The 16032-nt window shown below is 33.4% G+C and overlaps 1 protein-coding gene and 1 pseudogene across 2 annotated transcripts; one reads left to right on the forward strand and one right to left on the reverse strand.

Moving 5' to 3' along the window:
- Window positions 1-281: 281 nt before the first annotated feature.
- LOC118613845 lies at window positions 282-3782 on the reverse strand. Of its 2 annotated transcripts, none has more exons than XM_036237853.1 (2): window positions 3768-3782; window positions 282-1117 (listed from the first exon to the last, which is right to left on the reverse strand). In XM_036237853.1, exons 1-2 carry the CDS (start codon window positions 3778-3780, stop codon window positions 378-380), a joined length of 753 nt encoding a protein of 250 aa, XP_036093746.1. In that variant the 5' UTR covers window positions 3781-3782; the 3' UTR covers window positions 282-377. The 2 variants fall into 2 exon arrangements, with proteins under 2 accessions (XP_036093746.1, XP_036093747.1); XM_036237854.1 differs by lacking the exon at window positions 3768-3782 and adding an exon at window positions 1472-2613.
- Window positions 3783-15400: 11618 nt separating this feature from the next.
- Window positions 15401-15519, forward strand: LOC118614234 (annotated as a pseudogene).
- The last annotated feature ends 513 nt before the right edge of the window (window positions 15520-16032 follow it).

Here is a 16032-nt window from a genome sequence, read left to right on the forward strand (position 1 = left end):
AAAGAAGCAATAATATTTGGTTATCTGTAATTGTCCACTCTGTCCCTCCCTCTAAAATTCTCATTATGTAAATTTTCTTAACCTTAATCCTGTTCCTAATCAATTAAATGGAAAAAATCCATGACATTTCTTTGTGATAGGATATCAAAACTGGTAGGGAGAAATGCCCTCAAATTCCTCACTTTTGAAATATTCTGAAACCTATTCCATTTTTTTCTTTAAGAAATAAAGTAACTACTGTATGAGAAGAAAGCAGGCTTATCACACTTTTAAGTTTTATTTTTCTTTTATTAAAGTACGTACTGCTTCAATATAAGACCACCATAGGCCTTTTTTCCATCCATTCCGTATTTTGTAATTAGTGATGATCATCTGGGCTATTGTCGGAATTTTATAGAGCCTCTGTATCTCTTAGACAGATTAGCTCCTGTGACTAGGTATGCATTCATGGTGTACAAGAAGAACATAATACAAAGAGTCATGATAAGCACTGAGAGTGTAGCTAGAAGTATGATGGACATCATCTTTTCCTGTGTCCCCATTATTACACATGCGTAAGTTCCTTGACATATGCGGGTACTACACCAAATGGATTTTTTAACCAGTGGTAGCTGAGAGTGAATAAGAATAACCAAGAAAATCACCTGTACAGACAACTGTGCAAGAAAGTAGACAAGATACATTGCCAACAGAGGCTTTTTCTGAGATAAGTCAAAAATTTCATCTTCTTTTTTCTCTGTATGGTCTTCTTTGTTGTCAGTGTTTTGCTTTTTAAACATCTTGCTTTGCTTGCGCACACTCTGAGAGACAAAAAACTCCATCACAAAAAAGATGAAGGGAAAGACAAAGCCAACCGCATACCAAACTCCTAGGACAGGCCTAATGAAGTGAGTCTCATAGCACTCTGCTAGACAGGCTTTGGAAATATTCCCATGGCACTGGAAGTCTTTAGCCAGATCATACCAGGTGATTTGTACTACATACACAACTGAAACATAAATAAAAGTTAAACTGAGCCACAGTGATCTCCCTATGTAGAAGTTGGTAGGGTCTTTGCTTATCTGCATTATGGTAGGTACAATACCCCAAACTCTAGTACTGTAGGCCATCTTGGAACCTGAGAAGACAAAAAAAAGCAAAGTAGCATCAGGAGGGAAGGATGACTTTAATTACCTTCTCTGTTCTCTCAACAGGTGCTCTCTGAGAGGCTACTCAGTTGTCTTAGGTGAGAGAACTCCAAGAAAGTTTAAGAGTGTCCAAAAGAAATATACTCATTTAATATTTCTTACTCTTTCATTTACTAACCTATTCTCCTAATTTTCTCTTATTGGTCTCTCTTCCCCATCCCATTTCATTTCCCAACCCCTTCTCACAGTTTGTTTATTAAGCTTTCTGTATAGCTATCTATCCTGTTTACTCTCATCACAAACTCTTAGCGTCATTTGATTCTTTTTATAATTTATGTACCAACCTGTGTCAATCGACCCACTCCAGCCAACAGTATAGTTCCAACTGTCATAGAACTCCCATAGGTATCTGGAAACAAGTACTTAAAAGTAAGTCTTCATCACCTCTCTCTGAGATGTACCTATCTGAGATGGTTTAACTGAACTTACTAGTGTCATTTTAGGCTCTTTCTGAAGCCAACTTTTCCAAAGCCATCATCAGTTTCAAAAGCTGTTTCTGATTAACCAGTCAAAATGAATCGATCAATATATAATTACCTTCTACTGGGAGAGCAGCTTAAATTTCTTATTTGTATTATATTCTGCTGCTCATTTAAAATTTTTGTTGATTCACATATATTTTGAGCATCACACACAGTTACAAGTATACAAAAATGAATGAGGCAGTTCTTGCCTTTAATTACAGATCTGATGGTGTAGAGAGTGCTTTATTCAATATGTTTATTGTGGTTTCTGTAATTCACTTTTTCTCCTATGGATTAAAAAGACATTAACAGGACATTTTATTGTTACAATACTCTGACAGTCAACACTTGCTACCGTCTTCCCTATCAACGTGGCTGAGATTTTGGGGGACCTATATCACACTTCAACTTTTTTCTTTATTCCATCTTGTTCTCTCACATCTCTAACCTTCTGCTTCCTTTCAAAGATACTTTTCCCTAATAAATATTTTGTCCCTTCAACTTCATCTCAAGGTCCGCTTCTGAAAAGCCACCAGCAACACTCCTCTTCAGGTCTGGAAGACCAAGAGGCAAACCATAGAGAAAGCAGGGCTCTCCCTTCATCCTGGGTCACAGTTACTGGAAAGCAAAGCATTCTCTATGAGGATTCCTACAGAACCTGAAAGTTTACTTGCTTTGCCAAGCATCTGCTGGACTAGTAATTTTAGCTACTGCTCAACTTAATAGAGCAGAATGCTTTGAAATTAAAATTGGAGAGGAGACAGGATGTATTCAGACTGAAATATTCCCAGCATCTCCTAATTTTTTAGCTTACTTAAAATTATTTTTCTAATTTTTTGAGTAGGATTTTAGTACACTTTGAACTTTTTTTTTGAAGTCTAAATACGTACAAAAAGGTACACAAAGTACAAAAGTCACATTGTTCAATTTCATATATTTCATAGAATGAACACACTCATGTAATTATCATCCATATCAACAATAGAACAATTTTAAAAATTAAGTTATGAAAGTTTTTTATGTATCTTAGATACAAGTTTACTATTGGATACGTGATGTGCAATTATTTTCTCCTAGCCTGTGACTTGTCTTTTCAATCTTTTAAATATGTCTTTTGAAGAATTAAAGATTTTATTTTTAATAAGGTTCAACTCATCAATTGTTGAATCATTAATTGTTCTTTTGGTGTCATGTGTAAGAACTCTGTGTACTCAAGGTGACAAAGACATTTCTCCTAAATTTTCTTCTTGCCAATGTTGGTGACGAGAAGTCTTATGTCAATATGATTCTATTTCCTTTGAGTATAACTCTGAAGTCTAAATAAGGATTTATGTTTTAGATAAATTCTGGAAATTTCTCATCTATTGTTTACTTTATGATTGTTATTTCTTGTCCTCTATTCTCTCATTCAGTATTTCTATAACTCCTATTAGGCGGATGTCGAAATTTCTCCAAGTGTCTCCTTCCTATCTCTTACCTTTATTTTTATATTTTTCATCTTTTTATCACCACATGTACTGTATTTGGGGGAGAATTGCTTATTTATGTTTCCCAGGTCAAGAATTGTTTTCTTCTGAGGTGTCCATTCTGCTCTTCGGTTACTACCCTGAGGGTTATTTTCTGTTTTAACTAGGCAAATTATGATTTTTATGGTCTATAGGTTTTTTAATAAAATATTTTTTAATAGCTCTTCAAATGTTACTTCTACTTATTTTCTATATCTTTTCTGTTTTCTTTAAATGTTTCCTTGGGTGTAAGGTGTTTCATTTGTTATAGTTATTATTTCTTTCTCATAATGTTTATTTTTTTCAGATGTTTGGTATTTCTTGACCCTTCACTAATTTTTTACGTTGAAGTCTTCTTTTAGACTCCCTAAAGTTTTTGATTGCAAATCTGACTCTAGGGTAAAAATGTAATTACTCTGCCAATTGCCATTGGATTCCTTCCAGTGTTAAATTTGGAGCACTTTTGGAAGTACCACTCATGTGTTTCAGTATTATTATTATATATGGGACTAGATATACACTTTAGGTATTGGTTTCCTTAACAAATATCATTCTGTATATTTCTTCCTAAGAATTATATACATATATAGGGCTATTGAGTTTCTACTTACTGAATTTAAGCATGATTGTAGCTTTTCTCTAAGTACTTTCTTTGTCATTCTGAAGGAAGAGAGAAGATTCTATAGTGTGTATTTAGTTCATCATCCTCAAATGGAAATTAACATTTTTCTGCTGCATTGGAATCATACAGAAGTTTCCCAATGAAAGACAAAAAAATAATCTCTGTGTTCTGGCATGAAAATTGAACATCCCAATTCCCCTATTATCGAGATCTGCCTAATTTGGGGAATTTATGTCACTAAGCTATTATTTCTTTGTATTCTCATCTCAAACTCTTTTCCCTTCACTGTACCATATATTTTAAAATTGTCTCTAGTATATTTATTTCTCTATAATAATTGTAAGTTTCAAAGACCCAGACTAGTTCAATTACAGATGTTTGATGAAGTTCTTCAATAAACCCATAAGGAGGAATGAGAATCTTAACTGTATGTGGCTTATTTAATTTTCTCAGGAGGTAGGGAAAATTATAGGGAATTATTAAACCTAGGATTAAGTAATTAACTTAATAGATCTATTTCTACAATAGGCTGACTCCAGGAATTAACTTCAGATACCAAGACTTCAGAATTTATATGTATAAAACGAAGCCATCCCAAAAAACAGAATCCAGTTTATTTGGGATAACTTAATTTTACATCTCTTTTTATCTTCAGATTCTGATCTTCACAATTCAAAGTTGTGCATTCTATATAGGGGTCTGCTCAAGATTGGCATGTTTACACAAAAGTTTTTGCAGAAAGAAAGGTACACTGCACAAAAACAGTTGATTCATTTATTTTATCAACTGTATTCTAAAAACATATTGGTCATATTTCTCATTTTTTTCACAAACTATATTAGAAAATAAAAGTCTAACACCAAATTTAAGAGTTTTATATTGCCTCCCAATGGCATCTCTTCATGAATACTTCATGGGTCTTTTTTTTTCGTTGTTATCATCTTGCTTAATAAATGCTGCAGTAAGTATCTTTGCAAACATATGCTTACTTATTTGCGTGTTTCTGTAAGGTAGATTTGGAAGCAGAATTTCTGGGCAAAAGGTATGCATAGTTAAATTTTGAAAGGTACTTCAAAGATGACATCAATTTACACTCAAACTAATAATTTCTAAAATTATAGAGAATCATTTGATTATATCACTTTATAGTGTTTTATTTATTTCTTTTGACTTCATAAATTTAATTATTTAAATCTTTCAGTTATGACTTATAGTATCTTTCCCTGCATTTTTCTGTAGAACAACTTGTACCAAAAGTGCAGTAGGCAACCTGAGTCCAATTGCCTAAAATACTGCCTATTTGCTTTGTGTTAATAGCAATTAATGTAGATCAGTGATTTTCAAACTTCTCTGACTAATACAACCCAGAGCAAAAAATAACTTTTATAGCATGACTCAGTGCACACACACATGCAATGCACATATAAACAGATACACTTTCACAAATGAAATTTTAATAAAGATTCACAAAACAAAACTTGCCAGGATTATATATGTTATACTCTATTTTCCTTTGTTTTGTTTTCTAGTTACTTTTTATTCTGATGGCTACTAACAACTAAAATATTTTCACCAGCTACTAATGAGTCAATGGGTTTTGCCAAACTTACAGTTTAAACCATTCTGATATCTTTTTTCAACGTTAATAAATTCATTTATAAAACAAGATATTTTTAGTAATTAGAAATTATGTGATGTTTCTTAACAACTATGCTAAAATTTCTGTTTGCTACCAAGGATTCTCACAGTTTTCACCAATGCTGACCCAGCTGACGGAGTTGCCAGGAGTTCCTACTGTTGTGCGTCCTCTCAGGGGCTGGAGCTGTCACTGCAGTGAGACCTTCCCCAAAGATCCTCACTTGTGGCTGTGCCCTGCTCTCCAGGGCTGGAACACCAGTGTACCTTGGTCTATGGGACTAGAGTTGCCGCTGCTCTGAGTCCTGACCTGGCTCCAAATTGCCAGTGCTTAGCTGCCACTGTTCTTAATCCCGTCCTTGGATCCTGGGTCACAGATTTGACATATTATTGCTGGGGCCAAGCTGCTGCTGCTGCTGCTCAGCCCTGCCCCAAGACCCAGGTTGAAGCTTTAATCTGCCTTATCTTGTCTGAATTCTCATTGCTCTGCTCTCCACCTCTGGGTCCTGACATGCGGCTTTAATTTTTAACATGACTTGTAATTTTTGTTATTGTAAGCTTCACACAACATATCAAGTAAATGGAATGGAAGTATATAAGCCTTTAGTGTAAAGTTTTATGTTTATCTATCTAAAAGTTAGCTTGCGTTTACTGTATGTTATACTGTGGTGTCAGAGGCTAAGCTTTCCCCTAGCATCTTTAATATTGTCTCCCTTGTTCTCTTTGGGTCTTGATAGGGATTCTCTTAATAGGCTTATAGTTCTTTTAGCTACGACACCCAGTTATTATACAGGAGCCCTATTGTTTGGTGATACGTGTGGAGGGAAGGGAAGCATTCTATAGTCTTATGATTAGGACTCAATCTTTTATTTTATTTTTAAAAATGTTTTAAATTAAGTGTATTGGGGTAACATTGGTTAATACAATTATATAATTTTCAAGTGTACATTATAATTTAACATCTGTATATTCTATTGTGTTTATCACCCAAAGTCCAGTTTCCTTCAGCTACCGGATATTTGATCCCTTTTGCCCACTCCACCTTCCCTCTACCCACCTTATTTGACCCCCTTTACCCCATCTACCTACCCCTTTATCCACCCCCTACCCTCTGGTAACCACTAGTCTATAGTCCATGTCCATGGGTCTCTGTTTGTCTTGTTCTTTTATTGCTTTTAGGCTTATATCCCACATATAAGTGATATTATGTGATTTTTGACTTTTTCTGTCTGGCTTATTTCGCTTAGCATGATGATCTCGAGTTCCATTCATGTCGCAAATGGCAGTATTTCATCTCTTCTTATGGCTAAGTAAAATTCCATTGTATATATGTACCTCTGCTTCTTTAGCCAATTAGCTATTGTAGGACAATTCAGTTGCTTCCATGTCCTGGTCACTGTAAATACAGCTGCTATGAACATTGGTGTGCAAATATCTTTATGGATATGATTTTTAAGTCTTTGGGGTGAATACCCAGTAGAGGGATTGCTGGATGATATGATAGATCAATTCTTAGTTTTTTGAGGAACCTCCATACTGTTTTCCGTAGTGGCTGTACCAATCTGTTGTCCTACCAGCAGTGTATGAGGGTTCCTTTTTCTTTGTATCCTCTCCAGCATTTGTTATTACTTGTCCTGTTGATTATAGCTATTCTAACAGGTTTGAGATAGCATCTCATTGTGGTTTTGATTTGCATTACTCTAATAGCTAGCAATGTTGAACATCTTTTCATATATTTATTAGCCATTTGTATGTCTTCTTGGGAGAAGTGTCTGTTCAGGTCCTCTGCCCATTTTTGATTGGATCTTTTGGTTTTTTATTGATATTGAGTTGTATGAGTTCTTTGTATATTTTGGATATTAGGCCCTTATCGGAGGTGATGCTTGCAAATATATTTTCCCATTCAGATGGTTGTCTCTTTACCTTATTGATGGTTTCTTTTGCTGAGCAGAAACTTTTTAGTTTGATGTAGTCCCATTCATTTATTTTTGCTTTTACTTCCCTTGCCTTCGAGGTCAAATTCATAAAATCCTCTTTAAGTCCAAGGTCTTGAGTTTCATTCCTATGTTTTCTTCCATGTATTTTATTGTTTCAGGTCTTATATTCAGGTTCTTAAATATTTTGAGTTAATTTTGGTATGTGGTAATAGACAATAGTCTAGTTTCATTATTTTGCGGGTGGCTTTCCAGTTTTCCCCGCACCATTTATTGAAGAGGGTTTCCTTCCTCCACTGTATGTTTTTGGCTTTTTTGTCAAAAATTATTTGCCCATGTAAATATGGGTTTACTTCTGGACTCTTGATTCTGTTCCACTGGTCCATGTGTCTATTTTTCTGCCAATACCATGCCGTTTTGATTATTGTCGCTTTGTAGTATAATTTGAACTAGGGCAGAGTGATGCCTCCCTCTAGCCTTGTTGATTTTTTTCTCGAAATTGCTTTGGCAGTTTGGAGTCTTTTGTGCTCCTGTACAAATTTGATGATTTTTGTTATATTTCTTTAAAAACTGCTGATGGTATGTTGATGGGGATTGCATTAAATCTGTATAATGCTTTAGGTAATATGGTCATTTTAACTATGTTGATTCTTCCAATCCGAGAACATGGAATATCTTTCCATTTCTTTGTATCTGCTTCAATTTCTTCTAATAGAGTCTTGTGGTTTTCATTCTATAGGTCCTTCACACATTTTGTTAGATTTATTCTTAGGTATTTTATTCTTTTTGTTGCAATTGCAAAAGGAATTATTTTTTCCACTTCTTTTTCTGACACTTTGTTGTTAGAGTACAGGAACACTATGGATTTTTTAACATTGATTTTGTAACCAGAAACTTTACTGTATTTGCTTATTGTTTCTAGTAGTGCTCTTGTGGAGTCTTTAGGGTTTTCTATATAGAGAATCATGTCATCCACAAATAGTGACAGTTTGATTTCTTTGTTTCCTACTTGGATGTCTTTTATATCTTTCTCTTGTCTAATTGCACTTGCTAGGACCTCCGATATTATATTGAATAACAGTGGCGATAGTGGACAGCCTTGCCTTGTTCCTGATCTTAGATGGAAGGTTTTTAGTTTTCCACCATTAAGTATAAGTTGGCTGAGAGTTTGTCATAGATGGCCTTTATTATGTTAAGGTACTTTCCTTCTATACCGATTGTGAAGTGTTTTGATCATAAATGGATGCTGTATCTTGTCGAAGGCTTTTTCTGCATCTATTTATATAATCATGTGATTCTTATTTTTTCATTTTTTTTTTTGTGGTATATCACATTAATTGATTTGTGTATGTTGAATCATCCCTTTGCCCCTGGGATGAAGTGTATAATCTTGATCGTAGTGTATAATTTTTTTAATATGTTGCTGTATTCAGTTTTCTAGTATCTTATTTAGGATTTTTGCTTTTGTGTTCGTGAGAGATATTGGTCTATAGTTTTCTTTTTTTGTGTTATCTTTACCAGGTTTTGGTATTGGGGTTAATTAGCCTCATAAAATGAGTTGGGAAGAATTGCCTTCTCTTTGGTTTTTTGAAAGAGTTTGAGGAGAATAGGTATTAAATCTGCTTTGAATGTTTGGTAGAATTCACTGGTGAAGCCATCTGGTCCTGGACTTTTACTTTTTGGAAGGTTTTTGATGATTTTTTCAATTTCCACACTGCCGATCCATCTATTTAGATTTTCCAGTTCTTCTTGATTCAGTCTAAAAAGATTGTATTTTTCTAAGTACTGGCCCATTTCTTTTAGATTATTAAATTTGTTATTATGTACTTTTTCATAGTATTCTTGTATAATCATTTTTATTTCTGTAATATCAGTTGTAATTTCCCCTCTTTCATCCCTGATTTTATTTATTTGTGTCCTTTTTCTTTTTTCTTTAGTGGATCTAGCCAGGGATTTGTCAACTTTATTAACCTTCTCAAAGCACCAAATCTTTGTTGCATTTATTTTTTCTCTTTTTTGTTTTGTTTTGTTTTCAATTTTATGTATTTCTGCTCTAATTTTGATGATTTCTTTGCTTCTGCTGACTTTAGGCCTCATTTGTTCTTCCTTTTCTAGTTTTTTAAGATGAAGCATTAGGTTTTTTATTTGGACTCATTCTTGTTTTTGGAGGTAGGCCTGTAATGACATGAACTTTCTTCTTATGACCGCTTTTGCTGTGTCCCAAAAGTTTTGATATATTGTACTATCATTATCATTCATTTCTATGTATCTCTTGATTATTCTTTTTATTTCTCCTCTGACCCAGTTATTTTTCAGTAGCATGTTGTTTAATCTCCATGTATTTGTGGTTCTTTCTGATTTCTTTTTCAGTTGATCTCTAGTTTCAAAGCATTATGATCAGAGAATATGGTGAGTATGATTTCAAACCTCTTATATTTGTTGAAGCTATCTCTGTGTCCAGCAAGTGGTTGATTCTTGAGAATGTTCCATGTGCACTAGAGAAGAATGTATAACCAGTTGTTTTGGGATGGAAAGCTCTGTAGATGTCAATTATGTCCAGTTGGTCTAATATGTCATTTAAGGATATTATTTCCTTATTGATTTTCTGTTTGGATGATCTGTCCATATTCAACAGTGGGGTATTTAGATCCCCTACTACAATAGTGTTTTGGTCTGTTTCTCCCTTTAGTCCTGTTAGTAATTGCTTTACATATTTTGGGGCTCTCTGATTGGGAGCATAGATATTAATAATTGTTATGTCTTTTTGGTGCATGATTGCCTTTATCATTATGAAGTGTCCCTCAGTATCTTTCTTTACTTTTTTTATTTTGAAGCCTATTTTGTCTCATATTAGTACCACTACTGCTTTTCTTCGAATGCCATTTGCTTGAAATATCATTTTCTACCCTTTCATCTTGAGTCTATATTTGTCTTTGCAGCTGAGATGTGTCTCCTGGAGGCAGCATATGATTGGGTTTTGTTTTTTGATTCATTCTTCAACTCTGTACTTTTTATTGGTGAGTTCAATCTGTTACCATTTAGGGTGATTATTGAAATACGAGGTCTTCTTATAGCCATTTTATCTTTTGCTTCTGGTAGCTCAATGTTTCCATTGCTTCCTTGTCATTCTGTTTCTGTTTTCTTTATTTTAGTTGGCTTTTGTGGGTTTTGCTTCTGGTTCCTCTTGTTTTATGTTATATACTTCACCTCTGAGTCTTTAGCGTATGGTTACCATTACGAATATGAAAATAATAGTTATATATATATATATATATATATAGTTGTGCATTTTCTTTTGCACGTGACTTATCTCCATCCCCCTTTGTGAATTTGGATTCTTGAATCCTCCCCTTTTTAGTCATTGTTGCCTGAATTTGTCCCTATGTATTCTGAATGTTCATTACTATCTTGTTATAACAATTCACTTACTATTTAAGCTATAATGCCCTGTTCTTAGTAAGAGTTGCACTCCTCTGCTTCTTTTTGCCTGATTGTCACTTTACTCCTAATTATGTATATTTTTGTCATTTTTTTTAGGTGAGCTGACCCCTTTTAGTATTTCCTGTAGTGCAGGTCTTGTATTAGAGAATTCCTCAATTTTTGTATGTCTATAAAGGGAACCTTAAAGAGTCAGCCAAAATCTGTTAGAACTGATAAATGAATTCATTAAAGCAGCAGGATACCAAATTAATATTAAAAAATTGGTTGAATTTTTATACGCCAGTAATAAACTATCAGAAAGAGAAATTAAGAAAACAATCCCATTTACAATTGCATGAAAAAAGTAAAATACCTAAAAGTAAATTTGACCAAAGAGGTAAAAGACCTCTACTCAGAAAATTATAAAACATGAAGAAGATGCAGATAAATAGAACCATATAACATGCTCATGGATATAAAGAACTGACATAGGTAAAATTTCTATACTATCTAAAGCAATCTGTAGATTCAATGCAATAACTGTCAAAATACCAATGGCGTTTTTTATGGAACTAGATTAATCCTAAAATTTATATGGTACCACAAAGACCCCAAATAGTCAAAGTATTCTTGAGAAGGAAGATCAAAGTTGGAAGTATCATGCTACCTGATATCAAAATATACTACAAGGCTATAGTAATCAGAACAGCATGGTACTGGCATAAAAACAAACACAGATCAATGGAAAAGAATAAAGAGCCCAGAAATAAATCCACACTTACATAGTCAATTAATCTATGACAATAGAGGCAAGAGTATACAATGGGGTAAAGACAGTCTCTTCAATAAATGGTATTGATAAACCTGGGCAGATACATGCAAGAAAGAAAGAAAGAAAGAAAGAAAGAAAGAAAGAAAGAAAGAAAGAAAGAGAGAGAGACTACATCATACTAAAAAGTTTTTGCATAGCAAGGAGACCATCAACAAAATGAAAAGACAACCTACTGAAAGGAGAAGACATTTGCCAATGACACTTCTGATAATGGATTAATATTCAAAATATATAAGGAACTCAGACAAGGTAGCACCAAAAAAACAAAAAATCTGATTTAAAAATGGGAAGATGACCTAAATAGACATTTCTCCAAAGAGGACATACACATGGCCAATAGACATATGGAAAAATGCTCGGTGTCACTAATTATCAGGGAAATGCAAGTTAAAACCATAATGAGATATCACTTCACACCTGTCAGAATAGCTACTATCAAAAAATCAACAAACAAAAAATGTCAGCAAAGATGTGGGATTGCAAATTGGTGCAGCCACTATAAAAATAGTATGTAGATTCCTCAAAAATTCAAAATAGAACCACCTTATGATCCAGTAATCCCACTTCTAGGTATTTAATCAAAAAAATCCAAACTCTAATTCAAATAGATCTATGTATTCCTATGTTCATTGAAATATTTACAAGAGTCAAAATATGGAAGCAATCTAAGTGTCCATCGACAAACAATTGTATAAAGAAGAGTGCTACATATATACAATGGAATATTACTCGGCCATAAAAAGTGTGAAATCTTATCATTTGCAACAATATGGATGGACCTAGAGGGTATTATGCTAAGTGAAATAAATCAAATAGAGAAAGACAAACACGAAATATTTCACTTATATGTGGAATCTAAAAAACAAAATAAATGAACAAAGAAATAGAAACAAACCCACAGATATAGAGAGGAAAATTATGGTTACCATATTGAGAGAGTTAGGGGACTGGATGAAAAAGGTGACTGGAGTAAGAAGTACAAATTAGTAGTTACAAAATAGTCACAGGGATATAAAGTATAGCCTAGGAAATATAGTCAAAAATATTGTAATAACCATGTATAGTGTCAGAGGGGCACTAGACTTAATCAGGGAGATCATTTTATGTTACATAAATGTCTAACCACTATGCTGCACAACTGAAACTGAATGTCAATTGTAATTTTTAAAAACCTAAAATAATATTGAATGTCAATTGTAATTTTTAAAAACCTAAAAGAATATTGTAGGAATAATGATGAGCATCAAATCCAATTAAACATGGGAATTAAGTCTAAATACTTTCTTTACCTTGAATTACAAAACTATGTAAATGTAATAAATAATCCTTGAAAGAGAAATGAGAAACCTAAAGAAAAATAAGTGATTATAACAGCAATAATAACAACATCTTAAAGTCTTTATTTTAGAAACCAAATACACTGCAAGGTGTAGAGGGACTAGAGGTAGCAAAATATTTAAATTTTTTTTAATTTTCAGAGTTTATATTTTTTCATTATTTATGTTGTAGAAGTTAGCTTAAATCCTTCCCCAGGGAATTAAGATTATTATTTGTAGTTTGACTATAGGTCCATAAACCCAATGTGTGAAGTGGGAAGAAAACAAAATTGAGGTGCATATTAATGTCATAAAACTTCCATATTCAGCTCAATCTCTCCCAGTTTACTCCATGCTAATCAATCAGAGCTGCATTTTAATGCTTGTCTAAATGGTCTCAGACAGTGTAGTAAGCATTTTATTATCATTGCCTCATTTAACCTTAATATCATTACTATAAAATTGGAATAATATGGAGGATTACCAATATAGGACAAGGTCACTCATCGTCATCTCTCTCTTGAAACATAGTTATGGAACAGTCTAAGACTAGAGAGAAAGTAGACAGGAAACAAGTTAGCTTCACTGGTAGATCAAGTTTTTGTAGGTCTAGAAGAGTTAAAGAAGTGTGGTAAACAAGCTGTATAAGATAAATTCAAGATGTGTTATAAACTAACAGGAGTATAACCTATTTGAAAAAGAACGTGGGAAGTAAATAAAAAGACAGAGTATATCAAATGGCAACATAAAAGAGTAACTTAAGGGAGGGCCTAGGGGGAAAAAAAGGAAATCCAAGAGAGAGAAAATTATGAAGCAGCAAGGGTTGTTATATTAGAATGTGTGAATTTCAATGATAGGAATAAAGGAAGAGAAACAGATATGCACATACAACACACACAAATATTAAGACTACCATCCCCCGTAAAGGCTTACCAAACAGAAAGACTAAGCATGTGCTTAGTGTACCATTAAATTATTGTGTTTGAATGCATTTGGGAAAATTTTTTTAGTATTTTAAATAAAAAACAAACCTTTGAAGGAGTAATTTTTGGGAAATAATCTAGAATCTTGTTGGACTTCCTTACTTGTGTTTGTAATATATTTTTATTTTGAATTATGTTTATGAAAGAGCATCTTAATGTCTTCAGATCTTGGAACAGCCTGAAGGTCTTACTCTGACCCCATGTCCCACATAACCATTTCTACCATTCCTTTTCTATCCCCTATGTCTGTGTACGGTCCAATAACATTCAAGTCAGATCAACTAAATAGTAGCTCACAATATAGTCTTAAGAATAAAATCTGACATGGAAAATTACTAGTTCTTCAAGTCAGTCATAGCTTTCTGAATCATTTGAGCTTTCCTGAGCACATTACAACACTCATCTTAATTGTTGGAATTCAGATTTGAACATTTTTATTTCCTTTCCCTATTCAGGAAGAGGTATTGACTACATGCCCTTATTCATCCAAATTTACTTCCTCCTCATACTTACTTTCTCCTTCCCTTGCTAACCCCAGAGACAGTAGCCAGGGAAGGAGGACTGGGGAAGGACAAAAAACATGGCAAGAGGTGAAAAATTCAACCACAAATTCTTGTAAATAATAAACTCAGCATTTCCTCTCATGCTTAGTTTTGCTGATTCCAAAAGGACTTACTCTGTAGTCCTGCTGACACATTTTCTTCTGTCACCCTTGCTTTCCTTCCTGTTCTGCTTTCCCATGTATTTCTTAGTAACTTATGTTTCTTGTTTCTTAAATAGTTTTGGGCATTGTGTATGTGAATGTTCATTTTCTAAAACATTATGTAACTAAAACATTCTCTGTCCTTGCACATGACAGACATGTTGATTGAGTAGAATTAGTAGGTCATAAACATTTTGTGATTTTTTGAAAGTCATGCTGGCGAAGACCACTTAAAGGGAATCATTGTCCAGATCTTCAATTTCATATGTACTTTACTAAAATCTCTTCCTTCCGAATTCCCCCATTACAATTGCCTTTGCTCTACTTTACAACAGAAATATGAGTATCTTTCTTTCTCCTCACTTTTATTATAGCTCACTTCCCTGGGGTATAGTAAACTCCAATGTTTCAATTAACATAAAATACTGCCACATGTTTAGACAGGGAATTACTCTACTTATAGGTAATAAATACATTTGAAACAATGTTTCAATTTCTTTGTTTTTAATAAAATTGAAGGAGTATATATTAAGAGATGCTATTAGCTGGTTCATCATTTATAATTATTATTGATGATAGTTCATTACATGATTTGGGGCACATAACTCAAAAGGAGTTCAACAAATCAAATGGCAAATGGCATTGTTATAACAAACCTTTTTCCACTCCTACTTCTATTATTTATCTGAACAAGATTTCTCAGTTTCTGGACCCATAAAAAATTATAATGGAATTTAGGCTGAATCTTGTAGATTATGGTAATAAATAACATCAATTATGACAGATACAATTTAAATAGTCTAATTCACATGCCATCCTGAACAAGCCTGATCCCGTCTGATCTCAGAAGCTAAGCAGGGTTGGGCCTGGTTAGTACTTGAATGCGAGATCACCTAGGAATCCTAGGTGCTGTAGGCATAAATTAATTAATTAATTAATTAATTAATTTAAGAAAAGAAATGTCTCATTCATTTCATTAAGAGATGGTGTTGCAATAATATTGTATTTTTTATGTTTAGTAATTATGTACCAACATTTTAATATAATTATCTTGTTTTCATTGTTTCTATAATAAAAATTGTAATCATAAGTAAATCCACAAGATTTTTTTTTCATCTACAATTAAAAATGAAAGTAAAATTAAATTTTAATGGGAGTTAAAAAAAAAAAGTTACAGGCTTTTCTCCTCTAGACTGACACCAGCCATTTATCTAAGAAGCCCTGATTCTTTTAGCAGAGAATGGCATTTAGAAACCAAGATCTCATCACTTAGAGAGTTTATTGCTTCTAGGGTATCATTGCTTTTAGATTCTGTAAGCTATCAGAGCTACTTATGCACACACATGTACACACATATTCACATGCATGTACTCTCACACACATCAATATCTATGTCTCTATGTATGTCTTTGTCTATTTAAAACTATGAAT

The sequence above is a fragment of the Rousettus aegyptiacus genome, unplaced genomic scaffold (genome assembly GCF_014176215.1).
Source record: "Rousettus aegyptiacus isolate mRouAeg1 unplaced genomic scaffold, mRouAeg1.p scaffold_m13_p_2, whole genome shotgun sequence".
NCBI classification, from domain to species: domain Eukaryota; kingdom Metazoa; phylum Chordata; class Mammalia; order Chiroptera; family Pteropodidae; genus Rousettus; species Rousettus aegyptiacus.